This window comes from Lissotriton vulgaris, chromosome 3_1 (assembly GCF_964263255.1).
Source record: "Lissotriton vulgaris chromosome 3_1, aLisVul1.2, whole genome shotgun sequence".
Classification (NCBI taxonomy): domain Eukaryota; kingdom Metazoa; phylum Chordata; class Amphibia; order Caudata; family Salamandridae; genus Lissotriton; species Lissotriton vulgaris.
Window position 1 is genome coordinate 946,280,756 of NC_141689.1, and position 14,493 is coordinate 946,295,248.

At 40.9% G+C, this 14,493-nt stretch overlaps 1 protein-coding gene across 2 annotated transcripts in view; it reads left to right on the forward strand.

Moving 5' to 3' along the window:
* The window catches only part of AGTPBP1 (ATP/GTP binding carboxypeptidase 1), a 1,139,154-nt gene that overhangs the window by 1,026,359 nt on the left and 98,302 nt on the right, over positions 1–14,493 (forward strand). For both annotated transcript variants that reach the window (XM_086961295.1, XM_086961296.1), the window contains exon 25: positions 11,151–11,311. In XM_086961295.1, coding sequence (XP_086817421.1) covers positions 11,151–11,311 — 161 coding nt within the window. The remainder of the gene's footprint in view (positions 1–11,150; positions 11,312–14,493) is intronic.

The window sequence follows — 14,493 nt, forward strand, 5'->3', positions numbered from 1 at the left end:
GCACAGCTAAAATTACTAATTAAAATTCACAGACAGTTAGTCCAATATGTAATGCGGACTGCAACACTCCAACCAGCTGTTAATATTCCACAGCTGACCCCTCATCAATGGGAACACAAATAAAATTACACCACAGAACATACAATCATGTCTAAGAAAAACACCCGCAAAACAGGAACAAATTCCATTCTGGCTGGCACAGAAAATATCTCAAATAGAGGCAGTATTCCCGAATACTACCCCTATTGAGAAACACAGGATTCTGACCATCTGCCTTCCAATGGGGGTCGCACCACATGTGGAGGACTGTGACACTTGGGGCACAGTCTTTGCTTCCATTTACACAAAAACACATGGTGTTCCGTCTCTGGCGGAATACCAGATGTGCTAAAACAAATTCAGAAAGAATACGGTCCAGAACCTGCTTTAATTCTTGGTATGAAATTACTGAAAGACTTCAAGCAGGTCTCTGCTATATTATTAGCCAACATAAAAGGAGAAGCAGCATCTGTGGCGATCCGCCAAAAATTGAAAGAGACAGATATCACAGACCAACCAATTGAACTTGCCAGAATCAAAGAAAAATGCTATGAAGAACTAGGTAGAGATAGTTTGGGTGGGAAACCAGTAAAACCCCAACTACTTGAAAATCCTGAAAAATGATTTATTAAAAATAATCTAAACACTCCTAAAAAGAGCTGGGATGGAAATAAACAATCCACTCCCAAAGAAAAAGGTTTCCATTCCAGAGGAAGGTCTCCTTGGCGGAGAGAAAAAACTCCGAATCGAGAACACCAGTCTCCCCAGAGGGAGCCCTCTGAAAAAAGATACAACCTTAGAAATAGGGATAATTTGAAAAAGCCTGATAGATATCAAGATATTGATACACGTCCTTCTCGATCTTTTTCGCAGAAATCGGAAAGAAGAGGACGATCAGAACACAGGGAAGAGCACGCCAAGTCCAAAGACAAGGAACCTGCTCAAAGTAAAAAATTACAATTTCCAAAAAAGAAGGTAGCCAGTATTAAAATAATCGAACATGCCGAGGATACTGAGGACACAGCTGAAGAAGGGAGAGTGGGCACAGACAAAGCTAGACAGCGCAGCAGAAATCAGCATGGCTCGCAAGATCCTGATGAATCATCTGGAGACAGTGGACACAAATGAATACATTCAAGTGGAAACTGCAGATACCAGAGTTAGCGAACCTCATAAGATATACGAAATAACATTGCGTATAGAGGGAGATAAGACTAGGAAAATAAGGGGTCTATTTTGGGATAACCTCTCAAAAGGCTATGACATCCTGTTAGCTGAGAAAGATTGGCCCCCAGAGTTTGTCAGGGAGTGCCCTCATGGCGAAGAAATGATTATGCCTGCCTTCTCAAATCATATTCCAATTCACATTAAATATATATATGCAAGAAAATGGGCAGTAGCTCAAGCACCTGCATTATACAAGAATCATGTAGGATGGGATGCGGACTCTCCTTCTCACAAAATCCAGTTAAATGGTCAACCTACTGCACAAAGGCAGTACCCGATTAAGCAAGAAGCTAAAAAAAAAGTCAGGGAGATTTTAGATCAACTTGAATACCAAGGGGTGATTGAAACATGCACCTCTCAAATGAACAATCCTTTGTTTCCTGTCTCCAAACCAGACGATTCGTATCGTCTAGTCTTGGACTACAGACACCTTAACTCATGTTGCAAAACATTTGCGGTACAAAATTCGCACAGTGCGGCACTAATGAATAACATAGTTCGCAAAAAATACAAAACAACATTAGACATCTCTAATGGGTTCCTTTGTCAAAATATTGCACCGGAAAGCAGATACTTGACCGCTTTCTCAGTAATGGGGTCACAGATAAATTTCTGTAGACTCCCACAGGGATTCAAGAACAGCCCAGGATTATTGTCGGCCAGGGTAACAGAGTTACTACAAATGTATGATGATGAGGCATTATCATATGTCGATGACATCTATCTCACAGACGACGACTTGGATACTCACTTGAAAAGAGTGAACACCATAATACTTGGGTTCGCAGCAGAGGGTTACAAATTCAACTTTAAAAAATCACGAATTGCCCATCTAACTGTCCTATTTTTCGGATACAAATTATCAAGTGAAGGCAAAAGCCTAGCAGACAACTTCTTAGAGAAGTGCGCTGTACTCCAAGCACCAAAAACGCTGAAAAACTTACAATCGATTCTAGGCTTCCTGAATTTCGGAAGAACTTACAGTCTAAATTATGCAGAGAGAGTTAAACCTCTCTACCAATTAATAAAACCTGATTTTAAACCAATCAACTGGACTCAAAAACACACAGAAATTTTGAGATCACTGCAAACAGACATGTTAGCTAAAACAAAATTAGAAACACGTGACAATACACGCAACCTTGTAATCCGAGTCATCCCAGGAAGTTGCGGATTCACGTACCTGACCTCTAATGAGGGAGAAACTGTACCAATAGCTTACAAATCACATTTGTACACACAAGCAGAAAAAATATTCAGTCTCACAGAAAATACTGTAAAGGCAGTTCAAACTGCTGTAGCAAGAGAACAAGCCCTAGCCCAAGGCAAAAGAATAACTGTTTTCACAGCAGAATCAGCCTTCAAGGTGCTATTCAGCCCAGTAAATCTAAAAACAGTGGCACTAGATCCAAAATGGATACAGTGGGAAAATTCTCTTGCTGCAGAAGACGTGACATACTATTTTGTCCCGAACATGAAAAAACTGAATGATTTAAAATATGAAAAAGAATATCCTCTGCCAATCGAAATTCTGCCTCTCCAACAATACTCTTGCATAATCTATACAGGCAGATTTGTACAGCATTACAATGTAGATGATAAATCCTACAATGCAGCCTGCGCGATTGTTGAAGGTCGCTGGCTCTGCGGTAAATTCAGACCGAAAATAACAAAAACTGAATCCCTGAAAAAATGTTCGGCTCAGCGAGCTGAAATCAGATCTTTAAAGATGGCGCTTGAAAATGCCGAACGTTAATTCCCGACACTAATAGTGTGCGATTCGCATTTCTGTGTCAAATCTTACAATAATGATTTGCAGAACTGGGTTCAAAATGATTACAAAGATGACACAGGTGCCACAATCAAGCATAAAATGCTTTGGAAACAGGTAGTTCTTTTACAGAAAGAACTACAAAAGACTCACGTGATACACACTCTGAGTCATCAACGTGACAGCGTTCACGTTGCAGGGAATTCATTGGCTAATACAGCCACAGCGGAAGCAACTCAAACGGCTTCCGTAGCCACAAAAAAGCGTTCAGAAAAATACATAGACGGGGAAACCATGCTGGCGGTAAAAACGTCTTAAAAAGGCAACTGTGCAGAACTACCCGTTCACTATCCACTCAATTATACATACGTAATTGATGCAAACTCCATTCCTTTTGCTCGAATCCCTGGAGTGGGGGATAGGGTAATTCCCAACATGAACAGGAGAGTCTTATTTATAGCAGACGCACACATGGGTGAAGGTCGAAGGCACAAACAGATGAAGGAATCTCTGACAGAATTACAATCAGAATACTGGTGGCCAGGGATGAGCCTGCAACATTATAAATTTGCGAAGAGCTGTACAGACTGCAACAGAGACCGCAGTAACGAGCCAACCGGAGTAATGCCATGGCCATTTCTGTAGGTAGCATAAGGCTGTCTATACATAAAATCCAGCGTCCTATTAACTTCTTTTAAGACTATAGTCACTTAAAAATGTGGCCCCAGCACTCGGCTGACGCCAGAACTGTTATAAAAGATTTGCAAGTCTTTATCGGCACATAAGCAATTGCCATGCTTCATTCTGACCAGGGTCCTGCTTTTAGCTCTTGAGCTTATAAGGAGGCCATGACCAGCATGGGCATTGGGTTGTGGTTCTCTTGTCCCTTCCATCCTGAGGGAAACGGGGTTGTGGAAAGAAAAAACCGAGACATAAAGCAATCTATAATGGCAAAGGTATTAGGTTCGGGTGATGGGTGGGTCCAGCATTTAACAAGTGTCCAACGTAGTCTTAATAATCTGCCAAGAAATTCTCTAAAAGGTTTCAGCCCGTACTAACTATTGTTCGGAACTAGAATGTATGTTCAGGACTTAGATAGTCATGCTTCAGCGGTAGAAGATAAGAAAAAATGCTTTGACATCAAAGATCGTTTGGCTGTTTTACAGGCTGTTTTACAGGACTTAAATGAAACAAGAAAAGCCCTGAGCAACATAAAGTAAAAACAGCAGCCAACAACCACTGAAGAAACACCACCTGTCCCAGCAAGACCTGTCTGGATTCCTGTCTGGATTCCAAAGATTGGGGATCTGATCAGAGAGAAAATAGCGGTGAAGAAGGAATTTGGGCCTTCTTACAGAAAAGCAGTACCTGTCTTAGCAATCAACGGAACAAGATCAGTTGTACTACCGCCCCTTGCTGGTAAAAAGGAGAACCGAGTTGTATCCATCGACCTGGTAAAAACCACAATCATGTGGCCAATAATAAGTAGTAGGCCCAGTGGACAAGAAATAGCAGAATACCAAAATTTGCTACGATCCAAGAGGTTCAAACTGAGAGACTAATCAAATTTGATAAACCTGCAGTGAATAAAAAAGGACTATGCAGAAATGACATGGAACTTGTGCCTCTTGAAACCCAAATTGAAACAGTTCGTCAAGAAACACCAGTCTACAATGATGTAGCATCAGAATGTGCTAATGAAAGGCAAATTGAAAAAACAATTCCAACAATTGACAGAACTGCATCTGGCTACTTCATCAATTTCGATAACTTTTTTGAAGATCAAAGCGAGCCTGAAGTAACGCCAGCAACAAAGACTTTTAAAGACAAAGCAACAGAACTCTTCCATCAACTCAAAGAAACTTATCTCATTTCTCCATGGTTAGAATTTTGGATTGTGCTAGGGGTATTTTTCCTCCTGCTTTGGTTCATCATGGTACTTTGTTCATTGAGGGAAAATACAGTACAATGGACACAGCAAGTCAGAACATCAACTTAGTTCTGAAGCCACACAAGTCATCTCACATCGAGAAAAGAGAACTAACATCAGTGAATGTCTCAGCCATTCCAATACCCGGCGGGGTAGTTTGGGACAATACAGATTACGAAATATATGGACCGGTCGAACTCTTGAAATATCCTCATCAGTTTAAGGTTTCATTAAGTGACTTTGTAAAACCAAGTAGATTCTCTGATGATTGGGATTTTGAAAGCATAAATAATATGATGTCAGATTTAGTATTGTCAGCAAAATTTACAGAACATGATTATTTGCAAGGTTCATTGAATTATGAACAAATGTATTGCTACACCCACTATGCAGACCACTATTTGCATAAATCTGCTCAACCTAGAAATGTTTTTAAATATAATCAATGGGAACATTGTGCCACTCCACCTAAAAGTAGTTCAAAAACATTCTATGAGAAATTCCAATACTTCTCAGGGTTTAACACAAGTGATGCAGAAACATTTTATTATAAACTGTTAGATAAAACAGGGACAAAAACCATGCTGACAAATACTAAATTGATCTATTCGGAAACATTTAATAAAAAAATGATTACATTTGGTTTTGATTTCTGGAAAAACAACATTGAAACAAAAACGATCTGGGGTACAAAAGAATGGCAGGTACAAGGCCTAGAAGCATTATTTCGAGCCTGCATGATCCCAGAAAAAATAATGTTCTTGAATGACACCATTCAACAAACTACCTGTTTTGGCCTAGCCAAAATCAAAGACTTAAACCAACCGTCTATTCCAAAGCCAATACCTGATAACACAACCACAGATATTGAGATAGACGTATCCCAAATTTTACATCAAAATAGAACACATCCTGATTGGAAAAAGTAGTTAATCTGGCCAACAGACACAAATAAATGTCAAGATATATTCCTGAACAAAATACAGGGGTTAAAAATGACCAGACCAGGCCCTAGATACTCCCAGAGACAACATCCAGGGATAGTAACAACATACAGTGTAGGGAAACTATGCCTTGAATGGCTACAAACATCCACACTGGCAGAAATTAAGCAACACTTATCTTTACTTAAAGATGGTGCTGACTTGCGTGATTTCATAACGGGACCACGCAAACAGCGTCAAAAACGTTTCATAGCGGCCAGTATATACGCTGCTTACAACGAGGCATGGAAAGTGACTCAAATTGAAACAGCAGAGAAAATACGAGAAATTGATCGTATTAATTTGGAAAAATCACTTTCTATTGTGGACAACGGGTTAATGACTCTGTCCTCCAGAATATATTCACTGGACAGTATTGTATCATCTGCTATAGATATAATAGATCAGGACTTGCTAATGTTACAACATGGGCAGTCCCAATTACATTTTTTTGTACAACTAGGCTGGACGTTGCAAAACATGCGTTTAGGCTATGTGCCTTGGCGTTTAATCAACACAACGTCCTTGTTCTCTATCTTTAACCTTACTGATGAACAAATCAGTTTGGCACAGAAAGGAGCAGACTATACGATTCTGAGCATTGAAAAACTTGAGAGATTACCATTGACAATGTCAGAAAGACCTGTCATTGAATGGATAATACACGGGATTATCACAATTCCGATAACAACTTTCCAATTTAAAAAATGCCAAGAGTATATACCAGCAGGCCAGTATGAAAGGTTGGGTAAAGGGTATATTAAGTCATCATGGAAATTACCTTATACACACACATGTTATAGTGACAAAAACCAGAATGTATTTCTTAGTGGTAATATTTGTAAACAATCACTAAGCGGTATACTTCTGTGCCAAGGTATTAATTTACATGGGGCCTGTGAGGGGACTTCAAATAACCTTTCATGCCACCAGTATGGCACACCTGCAACACAGATAGAGCCATACTTTAGACAACTTTCTAACGGGAGTTACGTTCTAATAACGGACCACAGCTGTTGTGGCATGGTGCCAGGGAAAGCCTATCTCATTAGCGTTAGTTCCATGGTCACTTGCTGTATGCAAGCATTGTATCCAAACGGCCCTGGAGACTCAGAGGCGACGATTTGGCCTCAGTTGAATATCTCTTCTATACAAATTGATACTTTAAGCAGAATGAAGTCTGTGCTTTTACAGACAACAGTTTCCATCACGTCATCAAAAGAAACGTATGATCTTCAAGTTGCAAGGACAACGGCAGAGATACATACACTTTTATCAACTAATTGCCCTGTGCATTTCACAGAAATGCTAAGCCAAATCCTAAATATGTCGGATGCCAATGGTATCTCGAATGTATTTAAGACAATTGTTTCGAGACTGTTAACACCCTTCGAAATAGTCCTGGGCATCTTTCCCAATTTTGTCCATTCAGTTTTTGGTGGCCTACCTCTACTTTTGGGACATAGCAGGAATCTTATTTTTGACTCTTCTGCTCCGATATGGCAAGCCTAAACGCAGACATGACTCCGGCAACGATGGAAGAAACAATCCTAGCAATACGCTAACGGGACCGCATAACTAAAGTCCTTGGATTAGCCCGGCTAAGAGATCTGAATATGACCTGTTTTTTTTCATTCAGACCTATATGGCAGAACTGCATCTTACCTGTGCTTCGATGTATGCTATGCCGAGAAGAATGCGTGTTAGACACCTGTCTTACACTACAATCAGCAGTGCCAATGGATGTCGATACTTTGCTAAGTCCAGTAACGGCTCATGCATCGTGTTGTCCCCAGCGGTTACCAATCCTGATGACGGCATTCGTTGATACTTCTGCACTACGATTAGGTGGTGGCAGTGAAGCAAGAAATTAGAGCAACGTCACCCAGGTACGACCTTCTGTGAGCATTGCTGATACAGAAATCCATGATAGCTATCATTCTCACAACAGCCCGGTTACAGCATTATCATCCTTGGTCGAACTTTCACCTGAAGCTGTAGACTGTTTTTTTGCACATCTATCTGAAGTCATGTTCTCCCCTGAACCAAAAGAATAACTTTTGAGCCAACCGGCACACAGCGTTCCCCTGAACTCTGAATTCGGCCTTCAGCTTTGAAAAACAAAAGCTCCTGAAAACATTTGGAACTATATTTTCCCCTGAAACGAAATTATTTTTTTTCCAAAATTCCAAAATATTTACTTTTTTTTGGCACACGTACTCTGCTTACAGTAGAACTATTCATAAAGAACAGAGCTTCTATTTTTAGCAAATCTAGAGACAATATATTACCGCAGCCTCTAGCACACTCACAAGCAATTTCATTTATATGTGATGAAATAGTCTCAACCTTCTTTTCTGTAATTAAGAGACATTTCATGTGTAATTTTCGCAAATCGCTCAACTGATTATATATGCAATTTTTGAATGATTACACTGCTTAAAACATACAGTACCTATAAACGTTCTGTGTATTTCGCATACACCATTTCGAATGCTAACATGTATTTTGGGTGGGTTGGAATACACATGCATCTTTATTGCTTAGTTTTTAGTAATTGATGGATATAAAACCGTGGAGTGGGTGATGTGTTTTATCTAGGAACCCGATTCAATATTGTGACTTTATGCCCCTATACGGCTATAATCAATTATATCCCTATAATGGCATAATAATCAGATCCATATTTCAGTAAATCGCCCTTGCAGTCCAAGGCTCGACAAAAGCTACTTCCTTGGATTCCTAGAGAGCACACCGAGTTCTTTCGACACACCAAACCCCCAGCAACCTGGGAAAGCCCCGCTTGCTTTGTTTTGATTTGTAATAGAACTCCTGCGAGCACTGTAAGAACGGCCAGTTCTTAGTGACATCTTTATTGACGTCTTATGTCCAAACCTTACGTCAAACTCGGCACCTTTCAGGTATAAATATACCAACATTGCCTTAAGCAAACACACGGTGGTGATTCTGGAGCAGAGCAGCTAATCTACTTTCCGAGAGCCCAGCAGAAGCGAGAAGCCCACGGACTCTGCCCCTCCTCTTTGACGCGCTGAGAAAGACGCTGTCTTTTCTCCTGCCGAGAAAATCCAGCTCCGGCGTTTCCAGCCTACCCTTGCGGGTGACTGGAATATCGAGTCCTGAGAGGGAGATACCAGACCTCCTGCATTCTATTCCCAAGGTACAGTGCTGACTAAACCCTTAGAGAGAATTCTTGAACAGATCCTTGGCAACAAACCTACTTAACTTAAACTGCTACTTACTTACTCCTTCCCACGTATTAGGCTTAGGTCAGGTACACCGGGGTAGGCGTATTTTAGAAGCACCAGTTGAGCACGTTAGCCTATGTATATATGTATATATGTTTTATCCATTTTAAAGTGTCTTATGGCTAAGAAACCATATCAATGCTTTTACAGTATTATTTCATAATACTCCTTTTACTGTACGCATTTTACTTCACAATAAGTATTGCAATCGTGGCAATTCATTTCTCTTGCATGAGAAGGAAGACTGCTCAATAAATAATACCTTTTATTGAAAACGCCCGTCTCTCTATTCTCTGCACCCTGGTGAAATTAAATATGCACAACTGACTGAGTGAAATAGCTGTCTATTGTTTCACACGACTCTAGAGATTGATTCTTATTCTGAGGGAGCAAAGTTGTCATGTTTATGCGGTTGTCGGAAGCTGAATCCCTTCTTGTCTGAGCCAGGGAAGCTGATAATTTCCTATTCAGTCAAGAAAGTTTTCAGTGACCTCTGAGCTAGCTGGCGCAAACCTAAATTTAGTCTAACATAGTCAGTAGAGACCTAGAAGACCTCAGTCCTACGTCTAAACTGCTGTTTATGTTATTCCAATGCGCAGGACCTATAGGGAAAATAGGAACTACACTACACCATATGCAGAATCTCTCTTCCGTTTAAAGCATAAGTCATTCTTGTTGGTCTTTCTTTCCTCTCAAAATTTGCATGCACTCTTTTAGGCCAGCTCAGAAGTTCATTTTGCATGAATTCACCAGTCATGTGTCCAAGCACAATGATAGTAAACTGAGTTAGTAAATCTTTCCCTCCATCTTGGTCTGGAAGTCCAGTCTGCATGGCAGGTTCTTGTGTGGCCTATCTGACATGCAGCATGTCCATTTCTCCATGGCCTTGTCCCTTGTGGAGCTGTCTGTATTATTCTTTCTTTGGAAGGTCTTAGCTGTATCAGAGTCGATAGAATTAGATAGATGTTTTCCTGACCAGTTCATCAAAAGGACATTTCCCAAAGAGCCTCTTTCCTGAAATCTAGAAGCAAAGTGTTGGCATTTTATTCTGCTCTTGCAAATGTCTATTTGAGGAAAACCCTAAACGTAGAAAATGTCTTAATCTAATTACATTCATGGTTCTGTAAAATCTGCCAGCTCAAATCATTGGCTTTATTTAGCTGTGTGTGTGCATTTTCAGTTCTATATATTTATTGCAAACAAAATTCAAGATTGGGCATACAGGCAGAACTGTTCTAATGTATGTGACTTAAATGAAGATTCCTTTGATGTGCCATTCTTTCCCTAGTCGGGTTAGCATTCATTAGCTATTTCTTCTGTCCCAAGTCTTCTGTTCTATTCAGTACTAATCGACTCCGTTCTCTAGACATGTTTGTAACCATTGCACTAACAAGGATAGATGTAATATCCGGTGGGAACGGCAAAAACGAGCCAGAAACATCTTAAAAGTGGATGACGCTGATGACAGTGAATTCAGCTGGCGAACCAACATTGAGAGTGTACTGCAACTGTGCCTTCATGTATAAGGGATTTTTGTTAAAACAATTTTCTATTCCTCAGTCTCTCTTTGCAGCGTTCCATGTGAAACTAAAGAGTTGATGAGCAATACTCTTAAATTACCAGTTACTGAATAGATGATTGATTTCATGGAATTCATAGTGTGCCTTGCATTTTTTTTAAATCGTACCATATTAGGATTTACATCTGTCTTCCTTCTTTTTATCAAACGATCCTCTGTAATTAACAGCCACATCCTAGCAGAAAAGCTAAAGCGAACTGACTGCATTCATTTGAGAATACATCTGGAATTTCATTCATTACTTTCTAATGCAAATTATAAGAGAAAAGCTGCTCCTTCCGGATTCTACGTCTATATCTATGCAAATGTGATTTCTTTTCAGTGGGATTTTACAGTTTTTCTTTTATGTATACAGAACCTACAGATAGGGACGCGTGAGCTGGAGGAAATGGGAGCCAAGTTCTGTGTCGGCTTGCTGCGCTTGAAAAGGTTGACCTCCCCTGTGGAATACAGCCTGCCTCCCAGCCTACTCGAGATTGAAAATGACTTGATTGAGACCAGCTGCAAAGTATCCAGGTATATTAGTCTAAAACATTTTGGCCTTATTTTATTCACTATTAATTGTTATTATGAGATATGGCTTTCAATTGTTTTTCCAGGATCATACATTTCCAACCCACCTTTTCGTTCATATTCACACTGGAGTGGAGTTCACATTTTTGAACTTGAGTTCTTAAAATGCAGCCATTTTATGGGACTTCTACCTCTTGCAGTATTCATGAAAAGTATTGGAGCCAAAATCATAACGAGCTCCCTTTGAAACCACAGCATATAGTAGACTAACCATATAAGCAAACCCTGTCATCCTCCCTTCTTCCTTAGTCAGCTGTACCTCCCTCCTCAAGTTTTCAAAGGGAGTATTACAAAAGAGAGAGCAAGGATTATACTTCTGCATCTTAGGATCTTCATTAATAGTCATAAACAGTTGCATACATGCACCTGCGTGTGGGATTCCAGAATGAATGTTTTCAATGTATATATTTCCTATATAAATATATGGAAGCATGCATTTTTAAAAGCAGAGAAAATACATCTGCAGACAATAAAACACTCAATTTACCATGTTTATGATATTTTTTCTTTTCAAAAGAACTACATTTGGACATATATTTTTTTTTTAACTCCCTTTCTTTATGAATCAAAAACATTGCTGCCTAATTAAAATAGGAAGATGTGAGAAATCAATGGAAATGCTGCTAGATAGACAGCAGTCATGGATGGCTGAAAGAAATAAACACAGCGTGACTGGTGGCATTCAAGCATTGAAGCAAAGCTCCTTGAGCCATTGTGAGAACCAAGCGATGATGATGGACCAATCTTCCATTTTGTCTTCATGGGGACTGGCTGCACCGAAGACCCCAGTGGTTCTGTGGCCCAAGCCTAACAGGCACAGATTTTCACCTCTGATGAAGTCTTTCCTCCATAAGGAGTGTTACGCCTCAAGACTCAATTACATACAAAATGGTATGACAACGTGTATGACATTTAACATTAACTTACCGACATGCATTTAAACCCAAACAGCTCTCTCCTTTCCAGTATGTTAACCCAAACGAGAAAAGGCGCTTAGCGAACTGCTGAGGAGTGAAGAAAGAGAACATGCAGGTTATTCTGAGGCCTTATGTCCTGGAAAGGCAGACTCTTGACTATGAGTTGTTGTTTCTTTGCATTCATGGGATATGTAGTCTCAAAGCAATGTGTTCTTTCTTGTTTGCTGCTGTAGGAAGCTGGCTCTGTATATACTATACCAAAGTAAGGTATAGGGTGCACAGAGTCCAGTTGATCCCCAGAGGTATAGCAGAAGATAAAGTATATAATACCTTACTCCCAAGTTAGTGGTAGCTGGTCTGAGCCTTTAGGCTTATCAGAGGTTAGTGTTAAGCATGGAGGTATCTAACAAAGGCGGTAAGCCTTTGAAATGTTCCCAATGGGACCCTGTCCATCAGGGGGGGGAGGCATGACATATCTGCCCTGAATGTGTTTTATTTCAGGACCCAGAGAGCTGAGCAGGGCAATGGTGGGCACACATCTCCTCCTAGCTTGGTTTTCCTGCTGATTCTCCTATTCAAAGTGGGGGCAGACCTGGTGAGAGTCAGTTGCTGGGGGCAGCAAAATGCAGGGACAGCTTCCAAATTTGGCAGGCCTTTAAAGCTTCCCCTTCGTGAGCCCAGCCTATTCTGGGGGAGGAGGCATGATACCTCTGCCCGGGGTGGGCTTTGTCTCTGGATCCAGAGAGAGGAGGCTCTCTACCTAGGGGCCCACAAACCTGTCTGGCGGTGACAGATGGCAGGTAGACTGTCAGGAACCACACCAGGGCTGGTCATTTTTAGGGAGCATCTCTAAGATACCATTTGAGTGCATTTTACATTATATCCAACACTGGCATCAGTGTGGGGTTAATGTGCTGAGAAGTTTGATACCAATCTTAGTCTTCAGTAAAGCCATCAGAACTGTGGAGTTTGTGCTGAAAAACTCCCAGCCCACGTGTTCAAAATGCTTTACTGCACTTACAATGTCGGTGAATGGCACAGACACTGTAGGGACATAGTGCTCATGTAGCTATGCCCTCACCTGTGGTATGGTGCACCCTGCATTTAGGGCTGTAATACCTGCTAGTGGGGCAACATACATATGCCACAGGCAGTGTTGGTGGGCATGACACACAGGCATGTGTGCCATGTCGACTCTTCAGTTTTGTCTGCACCAAAACATGCAGCCTGCAGTGGCAGTGTGTGGGTGTTAAGGTGAGGGGTGTCTGAGAGTGGCATAATACATGCTGCAGTCCTCAGAGGCCCTCTCTGGTCACAGGACCCTTGCTACCAGGGGTACCCTTTACAGGGGACTTACATGTGACCCAGAGGTGTGCCAATAGTGGGAATAAAGGTACAGTTTTGGAAAAGAACACAGGCCCTGGGAACCTGACCGGCATGGACTTGGGAACCTAGTCGGCAGGGACCCAGGGCATACTCAGTCAAGTTGGCATCATGTATCTGGCAAAAAGTTAGGGGGATAACCATGCAAAAAGGGGCACTTTACTACAGCTGCTGTGAACAAAATGAAGAAACTTTAAGCATACTTCTCGCTTCCGGTCTTAACATAGAATTCCACCATTTCAGTGTGAACCTAGCTGCTGAATTACATAAGCAATACATGTAGGAAAAATATTAAAATGCATCTAGATAGGCAGTAGCCAAGCAATGCTTAAGAAAATAAGGCCTGCTTCTTGAAGCGTATAGCAACTTCTGTCTCCCAGCATACTTTGCACTGGTACTTGCTCCAGAACTTCAGTTCATTTTTCCTGTTTATTCCTGTTTGAGGTTGATCAGGTCACCAATGATGAAACGTTGCACCTGCTTGCCTTTAGAGGATGAAACAATCTGAAGGGCATCTATGACATTGAAGAAGAGGCATCACGCACTGTAATGTTTTAAGCATGTGTCAACATCCAGGCATGTATTACATCATAACTCTACGTCAAGACATACAATGTTAACTCATCAGCCGTAATATCAGTTGTGTATTTTTTGCTCACCATCTCCATCATCAAAAACAAAGCATGCACTTGTAGTGCCTGCTGATCAGCAATTGTTGCAGCCATTAGACATTACAGAGCAGGCTGCTGTTAGAACTGCCAGGATTGTGCAAAGGTAGACTTCACCATGGTCAGGAGTTACCTCCAAGGAGCTCCAAACCTATTC